The sequence below is a fragment of the Lissotriton vulgaris genome, chromosome 2_1 (assembly GCF_964263255.1).
Source record: "Lissotriton vulgaris chromosome 2_1, aLisVul1.2, whole genome shotgun sequence".
In the NCBI taxonomy this organism is placed as follows: Eukaryota; Metazoa; Chordata; class Amphibia; order Caudata; family Salamandridae; genus Lissotriton; species Lissotriton vulgaris.
Window position 1 is genome coordinate 153,163,895 of NC_141687.1, and position 21,259 is coordinate 153,185,153.

The 21,259-nt window shown below is 43.7% G+C and overlaps 1 protein-coding gene across 2 annotated transcripts in view; it reads right to left on the reverse strand.

Annotated features, from left to right (window-relative positions):
- Nucleotides 1-7,862: 7,862 nt before the first annotated feature.
- Nucleotides 7,863-21,259, reverse strand: part of LOC147729730 (sphingosine-1-phosphate transporter SPNS2-like) — a 327,355-nt gene continuing 313,958 nt past the window's right edge. Inside the window, exon 13 of one of the 2 annotated variants that reach the window (XM_086954611.1) lies at nucleotides 7,863-12,752. Coding sequence is in view for 1 of the 2 variants with exons in the window: in XM_086954612.1 (XP_086810738.1) it covers nucleotides 12,722-12,752 (31 nt within the window). In the remaining variant the exon portion in view is untranslated. The remainder of the gene's footprint in view (nucleotides 12,753-21,259) is intronic. The other variant, XM_086954612.1, reaches the window with a different exon arrangement.

The window sequence follows — 21,259 nt, forward strand, 5'->3', positions numbered from 1 at the left end:
GTTCACACAACATCGTAATTTAGCGGTTGGACCGCAAACCGACCGTGTCGGTTGGAAAGCCTTCATCCGCGGTTGGAAAGCTTCCGACTAGCAGTCTGAGCTTTTCCGACCAACATCGTAACCGTCCCCTTGGTGTGTATTGCCTTTCCTTGCTCTTGGGAATTGTATGTATTTGCTTCCCTTGCTCTAAAGAAATGATTGCCAGTGGTCCCCACCAGTAACCACTGGCTCGAATTAAGCACTGGGAACAGCTAAAGACTGAGGTGTTTCATTACAGTTCTGGTCCGTTTTCTATTGGTCTTGGAATAGCATTGGGCATACCGCAGATGTTTACATTAGTCATGAAGTGCAAGTAGGGATTGAACATCTCCACCTGGATTTGTTAGTCACATTCAGAATAAGATGCTCAGGGTATCATCTTCATTATTTCAGTTAATGCAAATATATCAAATGGAGACCTCCAAATTTCTCTTCTCTTCTGTGTTGTTCCCAATCATCTATTATGTTGTTCATGTATTTCAGTTTGTTGACAGAGCCATTATGAGTCCTCAGGGGTCTCTACACATACACCAGGGATACACCGCTGTATGTGAAAGTGTCACCAGTCACAGCAATTAGTGGGAAATCTGCGTCTCACATATCGAAACCTGGATGTCAGCTATCTACCTCAAACTTAGCCCAACCAAAGCAAGTATGTGCCTCAAAGCAGCAGTGAACTTCATCTTGAAGACCACCCCCAAGAAATCCCTTTTCCTCCACATTTTTTGACTCTTTCACTTATTGAACAACAAACAGGTGTTTATCTTGGTTCCATTTCAGCCCACCCTGCACAATTAAACCTTACCTGCTTAGCTCAAATTTTATACAATGCAAGCCTTAGTTAGACCTTTCACACTTCCATGGACACACCTTCACCCAGTGCCTCTGTGTCCCGTCTGTCTCTAGAGTCAAGGGGCATATTTACCAGATAATGACGCAGTGCAGCATTGTAAATCATCTTGCTGCGCCGAGCTGCGTCATTAGGTAAAGTGCAGGGATGCATTGTGTTTCCAACAATACAACGCATCCCTGTGCTTTCCTCTGGGCTGTCACACAATAGGCTGCCTGGGTCCTTGCACCATGGTGCAAGGGTGCCTGCATTGCAGGGATGATTGTTTTTGTGCAGGAAAACAATCATTGATGGCGTGTTTCTCCTTCTATGTGTGCTGCAGAATGAAGCACACATAGAAAGAGGAAAAAAAAGGAAAAAGGAAGGTATTTCTCCTTGTTGTGCCACTTTTGTTCCTCCCCTTGGGCGGCGTCAGACTCTGATGCATTTCCAGGTTTTTTAAACCGTGTACATCTGGGATTGCGTAAGAATCCATGGGTGTTGTCTGGGAACACCCACAGCAACACCGTAATGCTGTAATGCGCGAAAGGGGCCATATTGGCCATGCTGGGCGGCTTCCCGTGGCCTTGCAAATATGGGCCAGCACACTGTACCACTGCAGGGTTAAAAATGTGACACATCGATGGCGCAAGGGTATTGTAAATATGCCCTGGGTTTTCTCTCTCTCCCCCCACTCTTCCATGATTGTCTAGTGAATTTACAAGAATGTTTCTCTTCAACAAGCACAGATTATAGGTGGAAAAAAGGAAGACTGAAAAGATCTTCGAATCTATCAAGACCCGTTGATAAGTTGCAAGCTCCTTATTCCTTGGCATTTTCCCGTTAACACTTTTTGTCATATTACCAATTCACTTTGGTCACTACTTGTGCGTTGCAAGATGTATAGTACGCACCAAGATAGGAAGTAATACGGTTAATGTATTTGAGAGACAGGAACAGAAAAACTCAAGGTACAGAATAACTCAAGAGAGTGCACAAAAATAGGCGAGTGAGTGAAGGACAGATGGGTTGGTCCTGTAAGGGGTAGAAGGAGGTAGGAATTATTTTATCGTCAGACAGTGTCCTCTTCAGTAGTACTGCTTCATTTCCCCTTACTCCAAAATTAAAACAAGTCCACCAGGTCCCATTTAACCCCAATGTCAAGGTCCAGGATGGAGCTTACGTGAGGTGGTGGCGAATGATAAAGTTGGATGACACAGGAGAAAGGAGGAATGGAAACTTCAGGTTATTGTAAATTTTACCACCAACCCATAATTTTGAGCTGTTTTCATAGTGTTAATCAGACCTGCAGCAACTATATTAGTCAACCATTACACAGGATACAAGGCAGATTAAGTCAGATTCAGTTCTCTTTTATATTAAAATCCTTAATGAAGGCCTGCATATGTCTGTAAACATATTCCCTTTGTGAGGCACCCTGACTCCATAACACCGATCCTGTCATCCCAATATCAATTATTCAGACCAGATTGATCAAACTTTGCCGCAACGCAGCAATGCACCTTGCTGCTCTAAGCTGCATGAAAGGGAGAGGACAGGAATGCACCATATTTAACTCTATATTCCTGTTCCCTCCGTGCGCTGGCACACAATATGCCAATGCAGGCACCCTTGTGCCGTGGTGCAAGGGTCCCTGCGTTTGTAAGCAGGATTGTTTTTCTTTAGGATGAGACACCTTCCTGCACAAAATCAACCCTCTGATGCTTGTTCATCTTTGTACGTGTGCTGCATAATGCAGCATACAATCAAAGAGGAAAAAACAAGGAGAAATAAAAACACGTCTCCTCTTTTGACGCTCTCCCAGGTCTACCACTCACGGGAAATTTGGGATTGCGCCAAAATCCATAGGTGGGCGCATGGGAAGACCCATTCTCCACCCATGGAATGGCTCCCAGGTGCAGAGTAATGCAAAACAGCGACTTGTGCTGCCTTGCGTTACTCCAGGTTTCCCAAGCACTGTAGGGCTATGCAAGTTGGCCTTGCATTGCTTGGTGAATCTGACTTTAGTGTTGTGTCGCCCTTGTGTTACCTTGCCTTGCCGCAAAGGCAATGCAGCATTATGATAAATCTAGCTGCCAATCTTTATGCTCCACTTATGCTGGGTTCCTGGCTGACATCTGTGAATAGGAGGAATTTGTGAGATTCATGCATGATCATGGCTCTCTCGGCTGCTCTCCCGGTACTGCTGTCCAGCCAATGTTTGAGAATAAAATGGAGACCTTGGCCATAAACATTTTAATGACCCGTAGCAAGCATAGCCACTGTCCTGTTAGTTGTCGAGAAAGGTAAGGAAGCCTAAGCACCTTACTAACCTTTCATGTATGTGCATTCATGTACTACACTCCCACAAGGTGTACGGCGAGACACTAAACAAGCATTTGCAATGCAATAGGTCTTGCATTTACTCGAGTTTAAGCTATTTGCATTGTAAATGGCAATGCTTTTTATTTATGTTTTAAAAACGAAAACAAAAATAAAAGGCACTGTTATTTGCAATGACAATAGCTCAAACTTGCGTAAATGTGAGACCTATTGCATTGCAAATGCTTGTTTAACATGTGATGGGTGTTTACAAACTTCTCTCACTTTGCAGTTAGAGAGAGATAAGTAACGTTAATTATGTGGCAATCTAGTTGGGTTAGAGTGTGAACAGTAAGGCTGTAGGGTGTAATTTTTTGTAACACACTACAAAATCTAAAAAGCTGTAAATGAAATGAGAGGATGTGTCATAATAGCCAGAGCTGCCGACTTTAGTACTTGGAAACCAGGTTCAAAGCTGGCGAACACTCAATATCTTGTGTCTCTGAGTAAATCCCTACTCTCCTCCTCCCTAACAAAATTAATGTGCCTTTGCGTAGTGCATCTGGGGCTCATGTAAAGCACTACAGTACCTTTGGGTTGAGTTTGCGCTATATGAAAGTGCAAACATTTTAATAAACGGTACACATTAAGCAGGTAGGAAAGCAAAAATTAAACACGTTTTGTCAGTATTAAGTGTGATGGAACCAAAGATTTGAATAGGAACAAAACAAATCAAGACACTTCTCTTAGAGATGGACAAATGTGAATATTAACTTAATCCCGATTCCACACATGATCCCTTGTGTGCAGTATGGCTTCAACAGTAACACAGTATGTCTGTGCAAATTCAGTGGCCATTTCAATAGAAAATGCGTTGTCTAAAAAGGACAGTGCGCTCCGATGCAATTAAAAATCGCCACCTCTTGGCAATTAAACTAGGGTGAGTCGTGAAAGTTTGCATTCTAAAAAGGGGGTCGTGGTGCTAAAAGGTTTGGAAACCCTGCTGTGGAGCACATGCACAACCGCAGCTATTCCACATCCCCCACGGGTTCCCAGTCATCTTTTGAGAAAAAGAGAAACATTGAGAATGCAGCTGCAATAGCGTTGTTTACCTCCCAGATGGTGGTGTGGTGTCGAGTGACGGTAAAAAACAGACAGAATTCTAATAACTTCTACTCCAGCGCCGTGCTCGCGCACGCTTCACACCTATCAGCACTTTTACGGTCAGGAAGTTCTTCTAGCATTAGACGTATAGAGGAAGTCCTCTTTTGTTCTCTAGTCTGCTTCGAACCGGAAAAGGAAGAGTAGCCGCAAAAGATGCTGCACACTTCCGGGATTACCCTTTAGTAGCCGGCGAGGTTTAGGCTGGAAAAGGGACAGTGCTGATGACATTTCTACATGGTTTGTGTCCTGCCCTACCTTGAGTGCGGGGAGGCGTTTCACATTGGGAATGTGCCCGCAGGATATATCATAGGTGCGGGAGGGGTGGGGAAGGAGCTGTGAGTTGTGTCTATGGCGTTATGGAGCCCGCTGTAAGTTTGTGAGAGAAGATTTCTGGTAAATTGCTGAGTGTTGGTACTCCATGCTGGTTGGTAAGCGCAATGGGAGTAGGTCACTGTGCTCTGGAGTTTGGTTGGTAGTGGTTCCGGGACTGGGTATGTTGCAGGGGCTCTTTGAAATTGGTGAATGTTGCAATGGTAGAATTGGTAAAAATAACAAGCAGACCGGGTGAGTCGAGCGCAAAAGTGAAACTGTATGCTGGCTTGCCAGCGAAAGCGGGACAGGCGATGTGCGCATGGCTGGAATTGCGCGTCCCCAGACCACAATCCGCGCGTGTCCCGGTCTGTCTCCCTTGGGAGGCATCACGCTGACAGTAAGTCTCGCTGGCGGCAGCGCTTTCGCGCTGCAACACCAGGCGAGACCTAAAAAGGAGTCTGGCTGGGAAGATACTAATGCAAAAATAAAACCTGAAGAGTGTGAAGTAGATATAAAAATGCTACAGTCCCTCCTTGGGCCTGAGCTGATCCCAGAAGCAGTGATACTGACCTCTTAGGGTCATTATAGCTCATAGGTTATTCACAAAATGGGCTAAAGGAGGGATGAGAATGGGATATGAACACTTCTTAGAAATTCAGGTATATCCCTTCTTCATGCCTTTATACGTACCCCAAATTAAATTAGTTAAATAAAAAAATGATTCCTAGCATACACCAAATCCACAGAGCTCGCCAGTTTTACTCTTACTTTCCCTTTAATACACCTCTCCTTTCTGTTAGTCCTAGACATGTCTTACTCCCTTGTTCTTTTTTCCTTCATCACAACTGCTGGTAGACAGCTTGAACCCTCATCATCAGCACACACTGTTACTCCTGTTCAAGCACCTGCAAAGGCAGACATTGGAAACAAACGCAAAGGAAATTGCACACATCAGTTTTGTTTTAAATAGTTTATTTCTTAATTTACATAAAGATATATTTATATATATTTATATATTTGGCTTTCTCTCTTATACTCTGAGGTTCACAATCAATTGCTCTTAAAAATAAAATAGCCTTTTAATTCTGAAATAACACAGAAAACTATTTTACCAGTGCTCTTGTATGACAAGAAAAAATACACTTTCATAAATCACATTTTCAAAGTGATTGTTAAGTGCTGGTTTGCAAACAATGAAACAAAAAGAGTAAACCAAATAATTAGCATTCAGGAGGTTAAAAAAGATTTTGGTTGATACTTTGTCCAATACATGACCTTTCCAGTTTTCGTCTGCAGAGGTGACATTGTGTAGGCAGCCACTTGGTCCTCCTCCAATTCTTTAAAAGCATAATTGCAACAAGTAAAGGCTTCCAATGGAAAGAGATATGCAGGGATAGCTACAAAGCTCAAAGAGATGTTGGAGGACTAAGCTAGTAGTGCATTGTGAAGGGAATTCCTGCCTTAAATATAAATCACAGCCATGACAAGTTACTTTCCAACTCCTTGCAGAGTATTACATTGATTTAGGTGGGGAATAGCTAGTTCAACATATGGTACATTTACGGCCTCTAAAAATGCCAATGCAGCATGGCGCCTTGCAACTCCCGGCAACTGAGGGTCTCTTCGAAAATGTGTATTTGGAATAGATCTGGTGGTCCTCAAGTTTAGGAAGGCTATCAGAGGGTTGGAATCCTCAGGTGTTGGTTGGAGGGTGATCAGTTCATTAGAATAGAATCCAGGTACATTTTCTATAGGTCAATAGTGGATCTAGGGTTCGAAGGCAACTTTAAAAGGCATTAGCGTTACAATGAGCAACGAGTAAATGTGCCCAAGATGTGCATGTGCCTGTTTTTCAACACTCACTGATCATACTAATAATGTGTGAGAGGTGTTAATCCAGCACCGAATTAAGCCTTTTCTGTGCCGTTATAAATGTCACAGCAAGTCAGAAAATGCCTGCATCGATGGATGGTCCCAATGGACATCCTATTTTTTAACCTTAAATATTCTAGGAATTAATAACACCACTTTCACTGCGATTGAATATTTCCATGGATACAAGATCACTATAGGGTCTAGAAATGGACGGTCAGGTATAGGTTCGACTCCGCTGTGACAGAGACTGACTGAACTGATAGAACTTTACAATCAAGCTTGGTGGGCACCTGTCATGGTGTGGCTCAGGTGTACTTGACTTCATGATGGCTAATCATTTAAAGAGGACACATTTATAGGCAGTGCTTTACATTGGCTGTAGATACATGCACTTTTTTCATTTCAAGGAGAAAACACCGGCTCTTTAGTTTGATGTCCCACTCTTTAAAGGTCTCAGTATGTGCATCTCTCACAGTCTACTCAGAGACGAGGGAAGCAACTAGCAATAATTTTTTGGCTGCCAATTAGTCTCTTGTCATGTGGTCGCCAACCCTCTCTGTGTGCTGTAGGGCCAAGCTAAAAAGGGGAAGGTGAAACAACACGTTCCAGAATCCAAAGTGGTGTTGGTTAAAAAGCCACAGCTGTCTGAATGAGGTTGTTATTAGATGGACCACCTGTGTATTGTGAAGTGGATCCACCCTTGAAACCGATCTGTTTAAACATACCAAAGCCTAGAAAATGCCCACACTTCTTCTGTTTGAATTTTCGTAATTACTATAAAATAAGGGTGTTAGCTATAGCCATAGGTAATGTACACGAGTAATGAAGGATGCATTTTTAAACACAAACAGGTACCTCACATCTGATTTGGCAATGCATGGGATACAGAGATTTGTTTAGTGCACAAAGTACATGGTAAACTGCTGTTTGCCTATAAACATTTTACATCTATTCGTACAAAGATATATTGACTAAAGATGTCAGTCAATGCAAAGCATTAGGGGTCCTATATATTTGAGCGCTGCCAAAAGAAACAAATATTTGTTATAATGTGATCATAGTGTTATTGTACTCGGTTAGTGAACAGAATTTAAACAATTAAAATAGAATAGACCGGTTCAGCTAATTTTAAGTAACCCCGATTGAGCCCGAGTTGCCTGGTTACGAGAAACGAACATGTGCAGTCTTATGCACAGAGCCGAAAAGACCCAAAGGAGCTCATGAAGGCGACATCTGAACTAAGACAACGACAGCAGGTTACAATTACTGGATGTTGAGATGAGCTTAGAGGGAAAAAATCATCTGGTGCTTTTTGGGGGGATTTTTTTTACTATCTGTCTACATTTTACCAGAAGTGTATAAAAACAAATCTCTTTCGAGTACATCTATTTTATGTCCTGTGGGTAGCAGCAATGAAAAATAAATACATAGTCAAATAGTTTAGGTAGCATAAATCGACATCATCCACAAAGATAGCACTTTGCGTAGATGGTCTTACAGAATATATGAGTTAAAAAAATTAAATCCTGAGTGGTAGAGATAGCTTTACCAAGCAACTGTGAATCTATGTCTAATTGGAGGACAGGCTTTATGGGGCTTGCATCAGAGTGTGAATTTTGCAGCACTGCTCCTACATTTAATGCGTGACTATTCATGAATTCTGTATCATGAAGCCTTTTGCTTTCTTTAAAATCATACATGCCTTCTCCAAATAGTTGAGCACTTTTAAAAATAGCTGTGTGTAGGGTTTTTGGGGAAAAATCTGTCTCTCTAAATCCATTGATGTTAGATGTGTTGGTTCCATACGTTGCATGTGCACTGTTGATAATTTGTGCTATTTCACGGGGATGTTGCTATGTCATAGAAATATTACTCAAAAGCACTAAACTATGCAATTTTTCAACACTCGCTATATTTTAAAACCAAAGCCCAAAATGGGAGCTTCCAGCAGGATTCAAGATATTTGAGCTGTGATAGACTCCTGCCACGCTTTGACAAATCAAGAAAGTCTAATTCAAATGAGTGAAGTCCTCAACCTTATAGGTCGCGCACGCCCTGTAAGTGTATGGGTGTGCCAGGGCCACAGAACGAAAATGTAATCAGCCCCGAATGTATTTTATCGGAACTATTTATTTATTAACATCAGAAGATTCAAAGGACTACCAACTCTCTTTCTTTGAACCCTCATACATGTTTTTTGTATAAAATGACCAACTGAGATTTTAAATGACTTTTAAACCATTTTAGCCCACTGGGTAACTCCAGTAATTTGAGCTCTTGCGTCAAGTGTCAATACATGACATATTTGAACCTGGCGCAATAGACTGATATAACGAACACGGTTGGAGCTTGGATTAGCCTTCTTGCATGATGTGCATGGACACAAAATAAAAGACATTATGTACACTATGTCAATATTCATTTGAAAAGCTCATTTTTGATAAAGATGAGCAGAGACAAGATGGGATATTGTGACAAGTTTAGATAATGATCTAAAAGAATTGAATAAAGTATGCTTATGCTCAGTCCTGTTGATATCAGATCCAATTATTTATACCTGTTGTAAACCCCACCAAATAAATCTATTAGATTACACAAAAGGGATGCCTGGTCAAGACAGTGATGCCGTAATCCTTACAGGAGTGCAAGTGTGGCTGGGCTTAGACCTCAAATTGTCTTAGAAAGTGCTAGAGTAGAGCTAGAGAGAGTGGATGGACTAAACTGGATAATCTGCCAACATGAAAACATCCTTTTTCCATCAGAAGTACGTTAGCTGGTTGAAAGTCTACATGACTGGATATAGCTTTACCTACCTGTTCGCAATTTATAAGGAATTGTTCTAAGGATACATAACAAAACCACAAGGTAGAAAACACCATGATTTTTAGAGAGCGTAATGCCAATACACTTTTGCGAAACTCTTTTGATGGAAAAATTAATCGATCCGGAAGATTGGGAGAACCGAAAGAGTCTTCGACATGTGAGAATTGTTACAAAGGTTTCTATGAAAAAAAACTTCCTACCCTTTTTCTAACAAGCTGGTTAGCATAAATACTTGGTTTACCCCTTTCAAAATTAAAGTGATTGCTAAATGTCTTATAAGCACCATATTTCTCAAAGAATACTTCTATGTATAATAATATATGCATTTGTTTTAAATAGTGCACAGTATATACTAATGGTACAGTGATAGAAAAATATTTTCCTGGAAATTTGGAGGAGAAATCCAGAGAATTGCTTTGGAAAAGCAATATCAGCATGTTGTAAGACAGAATGCCAGTTCATGTCCAATGGTGCTATGTCAAAAAGTATGATTCACTTTCAGAACCAGGCAGTTTCCATATCACCAAAACAGCATTGTTTTGTCGTACAGAACACTTAGCCAGTGCCAAAAATGCAATTACAATACAATACAATACAACTTGACTCGATCTGTAGGACAGGAGATAGATAAAAGTGAAAATTTGCACTAACACTTGAGAGGCACCCAAACCAAAAGAAAGACATTCATATGAAAAACATAAAACACAGTTAGAAGTATCCCACAAAATGATGTTGTGTTCATTAACGGGTGTTGAGAAACTGCTCTTTTTTGTAGTTGAGTCTAGCACAAAATATTACCAAAGTACTGCAACAGAGCATACAATGAAAGGAACTCTAGGTGAGCCTGGAGTCTATCAGATTTGTGCTCTTGGAGTCTGAACTTAGACGGATAAATTTAGCCATAATTTTGTGGGGAGAAAATTATCTAGGAAACATCATTTGTTCCCAGAAATTTTTCTTAGGCGTGTGAAGTTATTATAGGCACGTGAAGTTATCGAATTGCTTGCAGGTATTACTAGGAATATTGGTCACGGTGCAACAATAGCACATTATTTTGTGATCTCAAGGCCCTTGTTGGAGTTTCTCTAGGTCTGAGTTGGTAGCACAGAATCTATATCTTGGTTCACAACATGAGATACACTTTAGGTGTATCCCCGCTTTCTTTTTTATTAATGTATTGCTGCGTCTTGTACTAGATATTGTTAATTGTGCTACCTTTTGAATTGAGCTGAACGTACACTTGCACAAAGAAATAGTGATTAGCCATACATCCAGTTTGCATAGTGAAACTTATAAGAAAACAAGATGGTGGGCTCCTCATCATATACAGTTTACAAATACCTTCTTAGCAGTGCAGTTCGATGCATGCCCCTATCTGCCTGTATCTTACATTCAGTAAAACACTTTACAAAGATGCCTGAATCCATCTTCAATCTAACTGAATCACGCAAATTGATGACGAGAAATGATATGTGAACAGTATGCTCGCTACCTGGAGATAGTATCATGCTTCTTACAGCAGCTGGTGATGATATGAATGCTAAAATCCAAGACTGATCTGTTTAGAAAATGTTCTCAGCTACTGGCTATCACCTTTTCTAATCACCCGGCATCCAGTATAAGTTATTTCTTATTCTTTTCAATACTATTACGTGCAATTTTTAAAAACCTTGAACTGTGGCAGCTCCGGGCTTCTAACTGTGCCTGACCCCATGTTTGAAATGGGAAGTTCTCGCGGGAGGACAAGTTGCACATATACGGTTTTGTTGACTGAGGCCTAATGTTGGATGCTCATTTTGTTGTAAGACTATTTGAGGATCAACCCACTCTCAACCATACATGCAACTACAGTAGTGCTCTTATTTAACTGTGAATCAACTCTCCTCTAAACGATAATCTTTAGGGAGGATAAAGGTGTGCCATTTGCCTTCGCCTATGAACGCAACCAGGCAACAGGTTTGTCTGTCTGCTACTTTTTCAGTATTGTAACAATCAAACTATGCAACAAGCAACATTTCTATTATGGTGTCAAACTACAGAACTAGTCGGTCCCCAACAGCCATTGTGATGAAGGTGAAATTAAGAAGGCCAGCAAAATACAATATCATACGCTCTCAGAGTAGCCATCCTATACACATTAGGTATTTCAGTAGGATAGAAAGACAATATTAAATTGATAAATGGTGCATACCTTTGCCCTGACATTTTGTCTAAAAAAAGTCTTTAGATGTAGATAAAAACTTCAAAGGCTGTCCAAAAAAATTGGAAACCTGTTCTTGAATTTACTAATGCTAATCATAACAGGATCATATAGAAAAAAACACAAGGAGTAGTACTGAAATGAACACAGGCTATGTGGTTCTTCCAGAATGATACTTGTTTGGTTTAAAAAAAATGTAAACCAAAGACTGGCTGAAAATTACATTATAAAATACAAAAGCAAAAAATAATTCCTATTTGTCTTTTCCTTTTTTTTGCAGTTGGCTCAATCTGGTCAACAAATTTTCTGAAGCCTAGAAATAAATGGTGTGTGTATGTCTGTTCACTCCAGTGGCTGCATAACTGATCAAGAAGACAGTGAATATTTCTTTGTTCTCCCCAAACTGCAACCTGGAAAAATGAGTTATAAAAAAAGATTGTCACACGTTAGTTCTCTGAGCGCTCCTTAAGGAGACTGTCGGAACTTGGTCTTTAGCACTGATTTTTTTAAATACCTGACGTTGAGGCAGAAACTGTCCCATAAAGATATGTCTGGTGAAATCTTTCAAAACCATTCTTCATTTTTGTAGGATTTTGGATTCCATGGAATGTCCAGAACTTAAATAGCATTATATATGTATCTACAACTATGTATATATAGCTATATACAAATAACTAGATATAGAAGCATATCCAGCGACTTCAGTCAAGCCACAACACTTGTGTGTACATATGAAAAGTCCTCTTTGAGTTGTCAGCACTCAAGATTGGGCTTCAATGAAAGCCAGATGATATGTTTCGGCAGGAATCTGCAGGATGCTTGTTGATGGCTGGAGATGACGGAACCAAACACTTTTTCTGGGCCGGATAGAACTTCTTCAGGTAGCATCATATTGGATATGTAATAAGAGATGGGTTTCGTAGGTGACTATTCATTGTCCATCAAAACAACTTGGAAATAGTTTAGTATTCTAGCGTCTTTAAAGCTGCTGTACTCTGGTCATCGCTCAAAGTCCATTCATGCTTGTGTTACATTTTGTATAGTAGTCTCTTTTGGAATGATTTTACTGATACCAAGTAAAATTCCAGGAACAAACAGAGCTAAAAGTTTCGCTCCCTCTTGTGTATTCCTGGATATTAACCAGCATTCTGCAGACTTCATTCGATGTCCTCATCAATAAGATTCCACCTACGGATAACAAGAAATAAGATCGTGTCATTTTGTTAAGTACGATGACTTGAAAAGGCATAAAAGATGCTTAGACTTAATTATTAGTTCACATTGTAATTGTAGCCACAGTGGTAACCCAAATGATAAAATACAAATTACAAAACAGTGCAATGGTTCTACTATTTAACCGTTTGCTCTTTAAATAATCAACTAGATATTTAAGTGTCTTTAGGGTGGCCATGAGGTGCATAGCTTTATCTGAAGATCATCCTTTGACTGTATGATATTTTAGTCGTGTTAGTTCGACTAATATGTGTGTGGCCCAACATAGTACCGCTGGACCCTCCTGGGACCAGGGGTTATTTTAGAAAGCTACACCCCTGAGGATTTTCTATTTAAATTTACAAAAAAACTCACAGCTAACTGCAAACAGATACCCTCTCGCCCAGCCTAAATCAGGCGTCATCTAAAATGATCCATGCATTAATATTGACAACACAGGCGAGGCCATTATGCTCACTCTGTTACTTTATTAACAAGATCCGCCCGCCCCGGCAGCATTCTACTTGTTGACTTTTTCTTTCATTATTGATATCCGGTATTAGGGCTGGGTGGACTCTGCACACGTGAAGAGGGAGCCCTGGTCTGCTGCTGCTGATAAGAACTGACCGGGGCTGCCCCCTGCTGGCCAGGAGCCAGTCTTTCCCATCAGAGACGCCATTTCAAACACTCTCAGGAAAGAGCAGCCGCTTAGCACCATTTCCTGTGCAGACAGTCGGGCCCCGCCACGTGCTGCAAACAGCGTTCTTGGAATTCCATTGCAATCAGGGAGGTGGCATTGAGCAGCCGACATGATAAGCGAACCCGGGTAACTATTGGAACAAACACTAGCAAAATCAATAACTTGCAAAAAAGCCTGCTTCAGTGAAAACACCTATGGCCTTATTTAACCAATTTGGTATAAAGGTACTTTTTCTTCCTCATCCTCCAGTGCACTAACATTAAGAACAATATACAGTGGCGGCTCCTCCACTAAGGCAGAGGAGCGTCGCCCCACTGCTCAGAAGGAAAAATAAAATGATAATAACGTAACATTATTATCACTTTATTTTTCTAATTACAGTCAGGGGTGGGATGGGTCTGGCCAGAGCAGAGGGAGGAGTGGTGTGCACTCCATAAGTGCGCATGATTGTTTGGCTCTCTTGGGCCAACCAAACAATTCATGCACACTTTGCATGTTCCCCACCAGGTTGCATTACACAGCCTGGTCAGGAACATACACAGGGTCCATGCCCAGTCTGGGCGCTCAATCACAACACTGCAATGCAGCTTTGTGATTGGCTCAGCCGAGCCTGTGTGCCTGGTGCTTCCTGCTGCCAGCCCGGACAGGAAGTGGGAAGATGAAGATGACGAGAATGGAGGAGAGCCGGTGGCTGTCCATCCGGCTGTTCCAAGCAAGTCCATTTTTTTTAATTCACTCACCCCCAACCACCTCCGCCGCCCCACTACTCCCATCTGGTAGCAGCCGCAACTGGTGCTTAATTTAGGCCGGTGGTTTCCGTTGCTCAGCACTGGTACTTAATTGCTTTACGGTGCTCAGCACCGGCACTTAATTGTGAACACTACACTTATGACAGTCTGCCACGTGGTGGCGCTGTGGTTGTATAAAGCAACCACAAATTCCCCAACTCTGCATGCCTAAATAACGTGGTCTGAATAATGACAGCCTCTTAACCATGCATTCCTTTAGCACGCATGCCTTTACCACAAATTTTTGTGGTAAAGGCATGTATGATAAAGGGGCATGCATGACTACGGTTGCCACCCCCCCCCGCCTGCTCTAACTCCCCACCGCCCCTATCCCGCCCTGAGGTGCAAATGCCCCTACCCCCTCCAACACCCCATGTTGTGCCCTCCCACTGCCCTGATGCCTAAATCCCTGTCCCTTAACCTTGTCCTTAACCCGAACCTGCCCAGCCCTAAAACTGCCCGCCCTCCCCTGAGCCCTAAAAACTACCTGGCTACCCATTGCCCTCCCCCTGCACAGAGGCCTAATACCTTAACCCCTAATTTAAAAACGACCCCAACACTCCCCCAGCCCTAAAAACTACTCTAAAGCCCCCCGCCTTGAAAACTACCTCCAACTCCCCAGCCCTGAAGACTAGCCTGAATCCCCCAGCCCAGAAAACGAACCCAAGCCACCCCCAGCCCAGAAAACTTCCCTGACCCAACCCCCAGCCCAGAAAAAATATCCCGACCCCCCAGCCTACAAAATTATCCGACCCACAAAACTACCCCAGACTCACCCCCAGCCTACAGCTACCCCAACCCACCCCCAGCCCACAAAACAACCACAACCCACCCCCACCCACAAAACATTCCCGACTCACCCCCAGCTCACAAAACAACCCGACCCAACCTCATCCCACAAAGGTACCCAACCCATTCCCCGAGCACCACTTACCTCACCTCTTCCTGCTTCTGTCCGTCCGCTGCGCAGCTAAACCCCGCATATGCCTTAACCACGCACATGCATGGATAAGGCTTATGCATGGTTACTGCATGTGTGGTAGGCCTTGCGGAGTCAGAACACTTGCAGTTTTGACTGCGGTGTTCCAAACATTTCCCTGGCGCTGCTCATCTAATTTAGAGATGAGCAGTATATACATAACAAATTACTACTACCTGCCTCCTCAGCCATTCCTTTAGCTTTGGGGACCTGGAATAATCTGAACTGTTGCATTGGCAGGAGAGAGAGATGGTTAGTAGCTATTTTGGTCGGGACTGGATTGCCCGGATCGGGCATCAGGTGTTTCCCGGGAGGCTGGAAGGTTGGGAGCCGGTTTTGTTACTGCGTTCAGGTTTTGCTGCAATATCAGCCCCAGTAACAAAAGGAGCAAGTAAGCATTTCCAGCCTCCCAGGGCCAGGCAGTGCTTCCCCAGAGGCTAGTTCGAGAAAATTGCCAGGGCTACTCTGGGTGCCCAGTCCGGCCCTGGTTTTGGTACCGTCATTGGCAGCGTTGACGTGGCAATGGGCGGTGCAAGCTGCAGTAGCCTCCTGGACAGAGCCCTGGCACTTACTATTTTACAAAGTGAGCACTGACAATATATGGCGAACTTTGTAATAAACATGGAAGATTATGCGCGTGTGTTCCACTGCCTTCGATAACACTTGCTTTAGGGGCGTAGGAAAGACAGGCCGGAGAAACTTCTAGATTGTAGCCCCAGAACTGTGAGCACAGTTACTTCAGAATGTCGAGGCCTGGCCTCTCACCCCGCAAGGGTTGTGCATTCATTCGTGTCAGGGCCACAGCCCCAAGCCGGCTTAAGCTAATATGCAAAATAAATTTAAATTAGATTTCCACGTTTTCATAGCTGTGCTGGTAGCCTTAGAGACTGCGTGTGAGGACAAAGACTAATGTAGGTGGCTCTACTCTCTGGAAGCAAATCACCTCAAATAGAGCACTGTTACTGAAGCTGGATACGGAGGTCTAATGAAACGTATGGCGTTCGTGATGGAACTTATCATGGCTCCTGAAATATAAAATACGAGGATTACTGTTTATATTGCTGGTGCTCGAATAGATTGGACTATACTCTTGGTGAATTGTGTACCAAGAGTTATTCAAAGTGACAAGCTTGTACTCTGACAACTATAGTGCTGATTACATTGGAAATTTGCCTTGAGGAAGCCCGCAAGAGCGAAACGCACGTCGGCTGTGAAGCACTTTGTTTTAAAATAAATAAAAATCACATTTTTCTACACAACGCGACTCCCTTGGATTGAAAAGGAGTGTCTGTGTAATTATACAAATTGAAGAATAGTGCTGATTGCACAAGGATAAAAGTGACTTTACGTGATGTGCGCTGGTGTATCTGTTCTTTGTTGATGTGACACTCTGCAACACTGTTGGTGGGCAGATGGTCCTTTTCTAATGCTTGAGGTGGATAAGCATTTAACACCAAGGTTGCACTCAATATTCAATATTTGAATTTCATACATAGGGAAATATTTTTTCTCAAAGGAAGGAGACATGCTTTGATGTGCAGATCCGGTAGAGCAAATCCGCCCTCTTGTGATGTTTACACCTAAAATAGAACGTTGAGTCCCTTGACAAATTGTTTGCTCTCCGGCGGATTGCTTTTTGTATCCGCTGATTTTCGTGTTAAGTTGTAGGTGAAGCGCCTAATAGACACATTTACCCACTTCAAAGGTTTATTGGTGCAATCAGCTATGACACTGTTAAAGATTAGACTGCAAAACGTCAACATTATCGGCGCCATCTTGCCCCCTTTCCAGGCTCATTCGTGCGCGTAAGCGGCAGCCATTTTGAGCACCATGGCCTCCCTGCCCCTCACTAATAGCCAGCGCGTCTCTCTCTCTCTTAACCTCGCAAGCATTCCCCCGCACGCTGACAACCCCCCCGCTCTCTCATGCCTTGGGTCATAAACCCCTCTCCAGCGCAGCTTCACCACGGAATCCCATCCTGTTCCCAGCGCGACACCTCCCTTCATTCCTTTCATGGCCTCAAACCCTTTTTATGCAAACCCCCTTTTCCTGTGTCCCCGTTTGTCTTCCTCGTTCCCAGGCTGCCACCTGACCCTGCGGATACTGTTTATTACCCCGTACAGTAGGAAGCTTCCCCTCCCCATCAAAAGACCCCCGAACCGATCAAAGCCCCCACCCCATGAGATCCGATCAACCCCATGCATTCCGTGAATCGGCGGAATGCCCTGCTGTGCGACCACCATCACCTGTTGTGACCGGGGTGGGGAATCCAACTGTAAATGTATGTGGGAACGGGTCTGGAGGGGAGATTCCGAGGATGTTCTTTCAAGTATTAAAATATTACGAGAATGTGTTATGTGCAATAAAGGTCGTAAACTCTAGTATAAGAGGCCCGGCCTCAGAGATGTGGTTAGAGCACCTCGTGACGATACTTGCTGTCTGAATTGATGTGTTCTCCTCCGGAGAGAATAAAATCCTCGTTTCCCGCCTTCCAGTCTCCAGCGCCTGCTTCTTCATTGATTAATATTGGTGGGTCATAGAGGCGATACCGCCGGGCAACATAAAAGGGTCTTTGGTTACCGGTTGTCTTTGGAACCCTTTTTAACAATTGGCGTCCCAAACGTGGGGCCCATCAGCGACTCGTGGATCCAGTGGGAGAGGTCCTGACGACAGAGTGAACGACTGCAACGATCGGAAGGTACCCTGTCCGATAGACCCTCGTCTGACAGCCGATCATCCGAACTTCACTGGTTCCGAACAGACCTCTCTCGAGTGATCTGCGGTCCTGACTGGGAACCATCAGGAGTGCCACGAGAAGTACGAAGAGAAGAGGACGATCGGGCGCTGGATTCGGAAGACGAGAAACTGTCCATGCGGTCCGGGTAAGGTCGTGTAAACACGACGAATTGCGAAAGTGATAGATAATTGAAAGAAATTGATAGTTGTTGTGAAAATACTAGTATTACTCTTTGTTAATTTATTGGAGATTCACTGTCTACAAACGGAGAAACAACAGGCTCTCCCTTTATAAACAGCGAAGGATAGGTACGCACCCGTCGGACCTATTTTTCTCCCCCACTGAACAATTGCCCCTTCGCCCCATTGATTAACTGTTATAGATTGTTTTCTGGAGATTCTCTGTCTGAAAACAGGGAAGATTAGGTCCCCTCTTTACAGATAGTGAAAGGGTAGGTGACGCGAACCTTTGCGAGCCTACTTAATCTCCCCATTGACCATATTGATTTTTTATTTTTGACCTAACGTTGATCGATTGCTCAGAATTGGTTCATGAGGTATTCACTACGTGCAAACAACGTAGAATAGAAATATTCTGTCTAGTCTTTGCGCGCAGTGATAAGATAGGTAGTGCTGATTATTATCCCATTGTGATCCGTCATGCCTGTCTTCTCCCCACTGGTCAGTAGCCTGTTTAACCCGGACCGCTTATTAGAGATGAACCATCCGGCTCCGCTGGAAGGCACCCCTAATAAGGACATGTTCACAAAGCATGGATTAGTCGCTATAGCCTATAGCCAACTGTGGCATAAATATACGAAAAAGGATCGAGAAAGTCAGTGGCCACTGATAGGATCCTTCGAAGACGATAGAATAATCACACTAGAAACAGCTCTTGGTAAAAACAAGACGACGTCCACTATGCTTGACAGCTTCGGCATGTGGCGAAAAGAAGCCGAACAACGCAAAAAGAGAACTGAGAGTAGGTTGGGAAAAGAGCTGCGGAAAGCAGCCCACCTAGCAGCCCAGAAATTAGAGAAAGAGATAAAAGAAAGAGAGGATACCAAACAGAAGCTAGAAATAGAAACATCAAGCCAGTGCCTGGTTAGAACTCCCTCCACGCTCTACCCTGATTTGCACTCGAAACAGCGAACCAACGATGATCTGCTGCTAGGTCCTCCGATCATCCACATGCCCCCTCCATATGCCCCTTCCCAACCCTTAGCCCAACACCCACTATCCCCAGGTACCAGCGAGAGCAGCCCCGCGGCTTCAGCCCCCATGGCCTCCGTGCCGGCTGAACTCCTCGTATTAGATGTTACGCAAACGACAACGCCGGGCGACCCAGAAGCCCGAAGGGTTGGTCCTGTTAGAGCATATAGACTAAGCAAACATGAACGAGCAGGGGTCGATAAGATAGCGAAGATACTGGTAGAGAAGAGGGAGGATGAAGAATCCGTCATGGATGTGTTTAATTCTTATACTGGGAGTCACAGACGACACTTTACTGTACAACTGTGTTACCACGTCTTAAACGCATACGAGGACCGATATCAAGAAAAAGGTCCACAGAGCCTAACGACTCTGTACCGGAAGGTTGATATCGGGGATGAGAGTGAGAGTGATGTGACGGACCTCCTTACGCGTACGCTTGAGGTTTTCCGCCACCTCACTGGACAAAAGCCAAAAACCGAATCCACTACCTCCGTAGCAATCAACCCACAAACTGAACGACCTAACACTATGATGCCGATACGAGAGGCTGCCCCTTACTGGGTTCCTCCACGAGGTGAAGGGACTCACGATGATGCAAACAGCAAAGACGCAAAGGGAAGGGTAGTGTACAATTGGGTCTACCAACCATGGGACCGGCAAGAGATTCTGACCTTCCGGAAATCTCTGCCAGACCTACGTAAAAACCCCACCGCCTTCTATACTGAGTTGGGTACGGCCCTAGGATCGACGATTATGACTCTAGCCGACATCGACTTGTTTTTCGGGTTATGTCTGCCAGCTGATGTGTGGAAGCAAATCCGGAAAGTCGACCACACTGAGCTGTTTGGACATAACTGGTCACAACTTGATGGCATAGATAGACAACGAGAACCCGGACAAAAGCCTTTAAAAGCCATTTTGGACCTCCCGGATAAAATTGTGCAGAAATTAAAAACCATGATCCCAGAAAAGAAAGTGGACTGGTCGATAGTAACGGCTTGTCGCCAGAAACCCCAGGAAGATGTATCGGAATACTTCTCCCGGTTTGAAACGGTGTTCTCCGATTACAGCGGCCAGGACCTGACCACTGCAACCGGACACCATCTGTTTGTCCAGAATTACGTTAAGGGCTTATCACCTGAGGTCTCGCAGAAACTGCAGGCCAGTGAAAGTAGTTGGGCAGCCTCCAAACCTACGGCTATCCTTCAGATGGCCCAATATTATGAACATCAGAAAAACGAAAACGACAGAACTACAGAGAGAAAGAAGAAAGAATTAAAGGAGAGGGTGATGATAGCACAACTGCAAGGGGTTACTCTGGGACGAGACCAATACCGGGGAAACCATCAGATGAACGTCCCTAAAACGGCACCTCCCAAAGACCGTGCTTCAACTCCCCACATTGGACGTACAGACATTAGGGAAGACCAGTGTGCCTTCTGTAAAGGATCGGGCCACTGGAAATCACAGTGCCCGGTTCTTTTGGAACTTACCAGAAATAGGGATCCTAGAGATTCAGCAAACGAACCAAGAAATAGGGGACCACAGCGAGGGCCCCCAAACAACGCAACTAATGATAGATCCAGTAGACCGAACACATTTGATCGACCCCGACAAAACCAATGCCAGCAATCTGACTACGATGACGTTCATGACTTTGCATAGGACTGCCTAGGGCAAGGGAGGGATCCAGTCGAGCTCCATGTTGACCAGCAAGGCCCTTATGTCACTGCTAAGGTCTTGGGTACAAAGTCACCATTCCTGGTAGACACTGGCGCAACACGTAGTGCATTATCTAAACGACTGATTCCAAGGGCACCCTTGTCTGGCTTACTAATAACATCGACAGGTTTCGATGGGACGCCCTCCACTAACCCTTTGTCCGCCCCAATCCTCTTTGACTTAGAAAACAACACCACTGACACCACGTTTTTACTCTCCTCCAATAGCCCTGACGCAATTATGGGACTCGACCTATTGAAACACTTCCGAGCAACGATTAGATGTTCTCAAGATGGAGTCCGAGTTTTTCTTTACGACAATCCTGTTCTGCTTAGACAGTGCC